A 5413-nucleotide genomic window follows, 5' to 3' on the forward strand; every position below is an offset into this window, starting at 1 on the left:
CTTTCCTGCTGAATTAAACTTTACTATTTTCAGTGCATTTGTATTGATTTATACGTGTACAGATAGGTCATTTTAAGAACACTTTATACACCCGTTCACTGAAATGAACCTTATTTAAAAATCCTCACAAACAGTGGAGCTCATGACAAAAATACAGAGTTAACAAGAGAAAAGACTGCTGGCTTCATATTGCTTATGTGCGTTGAACTGTTCTACGACTGCCTCCTCAAAATATAAGCAAGAGAGGTGAGTAACAAATTTAAGTTTTCGCTGTTTAGAGAACTGGTAAGAGATGAAGGATAGATGCCACAAAGCCCACTGAACACCAAATTGGAATAATAATAAAGCTGTCTTTCTAAATAACATGCCTGTGCCTGTCAGTAGCTAGTTTATTTGCGTTTTTCACTGCTTTGTTTATATTAGTGCCCCCTCCCTCCTGGGTGCCTCCAGAGTTAAACAAGCAAGTATTTACCGCCAACTTAATCCTGAGCTTTAAAAATATAGACCAAACTTTGAGGTTCTTAAAATTTTCAATCATATTTATTTATTGCAGAAAAATAATATACAAAGATATTTACAAAACAATCATAAAAATATGAATGCATTTAGACACCGGATCTATTTGCATTTTACCATGGGTCATCAATAAATAAATAGAATGTTGTTTTTTGTATTTTAAGTTTTTTTTTTTTTCCCTCAGAGGAAGAATGTAAAAAGGAATGAACTGACTGTGATTTTGCAAGTCAGTTTGATCCCCGTATTTTTATTTCTAACGATGTTCTTAAAATTCCTCTGGTTGTTACCATTTTAAAATGGAGAAAGTCCATAATGATGCCTTTCCTTTCAGTGGCTGATTGGCACGACCTCTTGAGAATGCATGCATGAAAAAATAAAAATAAAAACATTCTTCGTCAAAAAAAAAAAAAGGAACACAAACAACTGTTCAGACTTCTATCAGAATGCAGAGGTGTGAGGATGGTGCCGCTGCCCGTCTGGGAATCACTGTCCACGGGCCTGTCTCGCTTTCTCTTTTAAAAGTGCGCCCCACGCCCTGTTTCTTTGAATTTGGGTTCTGCTCTTCTAATTTCCAAGAAAATCTTTGGCATATATATTTATTTTTAGTTATCCAGCTCCAGAGTCTCTAGACTGTCCATTTGCTCCTTCTCTGGAAACAATGACATCTGCAAAAACCCAGAGAGGGGAAAGTTGGTTATTGTTTAGGTCTTCGTGGCTGTTTTCTAAGACTAGTGAGCTCTGTTCTTATCACCACTACTGAGAAATTGCGCTGAACAACCTGGAAGGATTTCAGCCCAAGGGCAAGAGGAAGTGGGTGGGCGGAAAGAAGGAGGAGGTGGAATTTGGAAACATTTGTTTTAAGGAGAAGGAAAACTTAAAGCCAAAAAGAAAGGGAGGCGCTGGCAAGAAAACTGTCCTTACCCATGACCCTGGAGTCTTTCTCAGACTTCCCTCCTGTCTGGCACGCACACTCACGCACACGCACGCTCCTAACCGGGGCGCATCCCCCCCTCTCTCCCTAGCGGGGACGGACCAGCCTTTCGGGGACGTTCAGGGGATGAGGTGGCGAAGGCTGAGAGCGGAGTGGGAGAGGGGGCTGAGGAAGAGGCAGGCAGCCGCGGCCCGGCCGTCAGTCCGTCCGCCACCTGAGCGGCGAAGGGGCGCAGAGGTGTCGGTCCTTACCTAGGTCTCCGGCCCTGCCGAGGGGGTGGGGAGCTCCGCCTGCTAGTGAGACGCGGACATGGACCAGGCCCCCTCCATCCTCCAGACCGAGAAGGCGTAGCTGAGCCGCTCATGGGCCACATAGCTGCAGCTTGCCATCTTGGAGTCCAGCTCGTCGCTCTGGAGAACCTGGTAGAGGAAGTCGATGTACCTGGCCGCCAACTTGAGGGTCTGGATCTTGCTCAGCTTGTCCGAAGGCAGCGTGGGGATGATCTTCCGCAGCGCGGCGAACGCCTCGTTCAGCGATTGCGTGCGCTGGCGCTCCCGCACGTTGGCCATGACCCGCTGCGTCTGCAGCTCCTCGTAGGACTGCGGGCTCCCGCCGCCGCTGCTGCTGCCGCCGCCGCCGCCGGCGCCGCCGCCGCCGCCACCCGCAGATTTCTTGCCGCGCTTGCCCTGGGCCGGGCTGCCCGGCTCGTCGCCGCCTCCGACGCCCCCGCCCGCGGCCCCGCCGGGCCCCGCGCCGCCGCCCGCGCTGCGCCGGCTGCTGCGCCGCTTGCGCCCCCCGCGCTTGCCGCTCGGCGGCTGCTGCCGGTCCGGCTCTTCCTCGCTGTTGCTCAGGCTGTCGTCGGCCGGCGAGACTGGCGAGCTGGACACGTCCTGCATCATCTCTCAGGTGGCAGCGTGCGGCCTCGCAGGCCCGGGGCAGAGGGGCGGCCCGGGAAAAGGAGGAGAGCGGGGCGCCTCAGCCCGCCAGCTTCCCCCGCGCGCGGCGCCGGCCGGGGCGGTGCGGCCCGCCGAGGAGGGAGCGGGAGGAGGGACGGGGTGGATCTCCGCGGGGAGGGCGCGCGGGGGAGGCGGGGAGGGAGGCGGGAGGGGGAGGGGACGGTGTGGATGGCCCCGAGGTCCAAAAAGAAGGCGCCCAACGGCCGCACGCACACCCTGCTCGGCCTTCTGGAAACGCTGCCGGTGCCGGCGAGCCCGCGAGGTGTCTGGGAGTTGGACGAAAGCTGCAGACTTGGAGGCTCTTATACCTCCGTGCAGGCGGAAAGTTTGGGGGCAGCAGTGTCATTGGCCTGACGTGGGGAGGAGGGACTTTTCGAAGTTTTATAGGAAAGTTTCCGCTTTCCAGCCCCCCCCCCCTCCTTTCCCCGTCCCCACCCCCCACTTGCTCAGGGTCTAACAATTCGTTCTCCCAAACCATTCAAAAACGACCTGGCTCCGGCGGCCGGCCCCTCTGCCCGCCTCCTTGCTGCCCTCCCTCTTCCCTCCCCGCCGCCCTCCGCAGGCGGGCGCGGGGCGATTTCCTTCCGCGCCGTTGCGCGCGGGCCGCGCCCCCGCACCCGAGCGCAGCCCCGGAAAGCGGCCGGAGGGGACCTCTCGGCCGCGGTGTCAGTCCCTCCCGGAGTGGCTGTGACAGCAGCGGCAGCAACAGCTTCTACGCAGTGCGTGATGTCTCAACTCTCCCCAGTTACCCTCTAGGTCCGTGGGGCCGCCTTTGGGATTGCTGGGGTGGGGGCAATGGCAAAACTGGCAGCCGCGGAGCTCCCCCAATAGTCAGGTAGACGGGCCCCTAGAGCCCCAAAGGCCAAACCGTTGCGGCGGGCCCTGAAGTCGTGGGCGTTTCTGAAGACGTGGCTGCGACACGGGGAGTGTGGATCTGCGCCCCGGCCTGCTCTCACCCCTCCCTGAGAAGCATCTGGGCCTTCCTTTTCCCTCTAACAGTGACCCAGTCTAACGCTTCCTACCACTCAAAAGGCTACACCTCCGACGGTGCTGGAAAGAGACAGAAATTCATTCTTTCTCGGAAGTCAGTTTTGTTCTTGGAGAAGGCAGCGGGGCCAGAGAGGGACAGCGCAGCGTTTTCGCTGCGGCCCTGATCTCCTGAGCTGCCAGCCCAAGGTGGAGGACCCTGTGGCCATTTCATCCCTACCCTACTTCCCAATAAGGCCCCGCATTGTGACCTCTAAAGGTAGGCTCGTAAGAAAGTGAGATGAGGTCCCAAAGCCCCTGAACACAACGCGGCTTGCCCAAGCCAGTTGTGAGAGGCACCTTCTCCACTCCTTGTTCCTAGGAGGTGGAGTGGGCAGTTATGCTTCGTGCTACCCAGACGTGGTCCAGTTACTTGGACGCTTTTATATTTTAAGCAATTCTGTCTAATACATTAACAACAAAGAGCCCCAAAGAGGGTGTTAATGCAGCTTCTGTCAGATCGGAGGCAACAAAAGTTGGTGGGCTGGAAGGAAAGCCTCATGGAAGAGAAACCCATCTTTGCAGTTCCAGACTTGTTTCTCTTTATCGGAACGAGTTGGGATAGAATAAGCTTTTTGTGTTCATCCGTTAGTTGCAAAGCAAAGCATTAGTCGATATTCAGGGGGTAGATTTGGGGGTGCTGAGCTTGTGTGCCCTGCACAGGCCAAGGTCCTCTCACGCTATCCCCAGACTGGACTGTCAGGGGAGAATTAACTTAGCGAAGGACCCCATTCTGGGCCTGATGGAGGGTCGTTGTCCCGGGTGTCAGGAGGAGGAGGAAGAGGAGGAGGGAGCCCAGGCAACACGAGGGCAGGCCATGTGGCTCTGCCCTGCTGAGGCTCGCAGATTCAGTCCGGAAACCCTGGGGTCTGGAGCGCCTGGAGCTGGCTGAAGGGCTCAGACTTCTGGGGGAAGTGAGGGCAAGAGGCATCCCTCCCGTGGGGGTGAACAAGGCAGTGCTTTCATGGGAGGTGTGACTTGCAGGGTCTGTCTATCACCATTTTTACAAATATTCAGAAACAATGCCCACAGCATGCTGACTGGCCTGCTTGGAGAGCTCCCGCGGCATTTTAAAATGAGAGCCCGTCTGGAAAGTGGATTCTACTTGACCTCCACTTAATAGTGTGCAGGCAGGTATCCTTAAAGCAAAACTCATTATGATAAGTCACCCTTTTGTTTTCATCTTCTGCCTGTAGGATTTTATCTCTTGGAAGCAGAGAATAAGGCAGAAATTCTGCCCCCCTCTACCCAGTGTTCTCTCTTATAAATCTGAATTGCAGATTATTCTGCAATTCTTATTTGAAGGTGGCTGCAGAAATCTTGAAAATTTTCCACCTTTACCTTTCTTTTTAAAAGATCAATCTCAAATCTTAATTTTGTTTTTCTTTTCCCTTTGGTTGAAGTCTTAAAACTAAAGAGATTGAATAATTGGACTTTTTCCTTTGTGGCTATGGACAAGCAAGACAGGAAAGTGTGGGCAAAGTGTAAAGGGAAACCTTACCTGACCAAGGGGAATTGGGGTGGGGAATTGGGGTTGCGGGATGGAAATGAGGGCAGAGAAGCTGGAGGAGAAACGGAGTCCTCAGCAGCAAGCAGCCAGGGATCCTTAGCCAGCCAGACTTGCAGAGTCATCAATCTCTAAGACTAGTTCTTAAACAAATTAACCCAGCCCTGTTCTGAGCAACTAAACTTCTAGGGAATGAAGAGCTCCTGGCTGCTGGGCACCAGGGATCCCCGGGGGCTGAGGCTGCGCTCTGGATGCCAGAATGCTTACAAGAGGGCTGAAAATGAATGACCTAACTAGAACCATCTCGGCATGGAATCTTCCTGACAGAGTCATAATCAATGACTTTAGTTCTGAGAAGAAATTTCTCTTGAGCTCTTTGAAGAAATGGACGAAGAGAATGAGAGGGGTTTTCAGTGCCTACATGTTACTTTTTGAGCAGAAGGCTGTGGCTTGCCAAATGAATTACCTCTCAAAATG

At 53.4% G+C, this 5413-nt stretch overlaps 1 protein-coding gene across 1 annotated transcript; it reads right to left on the reverse strand.

The window, feature by feature from the left end:
• Nucleotides 1–570: 570 nt before the first annotated feature.
• On the reverse strand, nucleotides 571–2460 carry TWIST1 (twist family bHLH transcription factor 1). The gene is made up of 2 exons (XM_007089110.2): nucleotides 1699–2460; nucleotides 571–1181 (listed from the first exon to the last, which is right to left on the reverse strand). The coding sequence occupies exon 1, from the start codon at nucleotides 2344–2346 to the stop codon at nucleotides 1741–1743; it is 606 nt and encodes a 201-aa protein (XP_007089172.2). The 5' UTR covers nucleotides 2347–2460; the 3' UTR covers nucleotides 571–1181; nucleotides 1699–1740.
• Nucleotides 2461–5413: the final 2953 nt, after the last annotated feature.

The sequence above is a fragment of the Panthera tigris genome, chromosome A2 (assembly GCF_018350195.1).
Source record: "Panthera tigris isolate Pti1 chromosome A2, P.tigris_Pti1_mat1.1, whole genome shotgun sequence".
NCBI classification, from domain to species: domain Eukaryota; kingdom Metazoa; phylum Chordata; class Mammalia; order Carnivora; family Felidae; genus Panthera; species Panthera tigris.

Coding starts and splice junctions, on each gene's coding strand:
- TWIST1 (XM_007089110.2), bottom strand. CDS start 2,346: ATGATGCAGGACGTGTCCAGCTCGCCAGTCTCGCCGGCCGACGACAGC.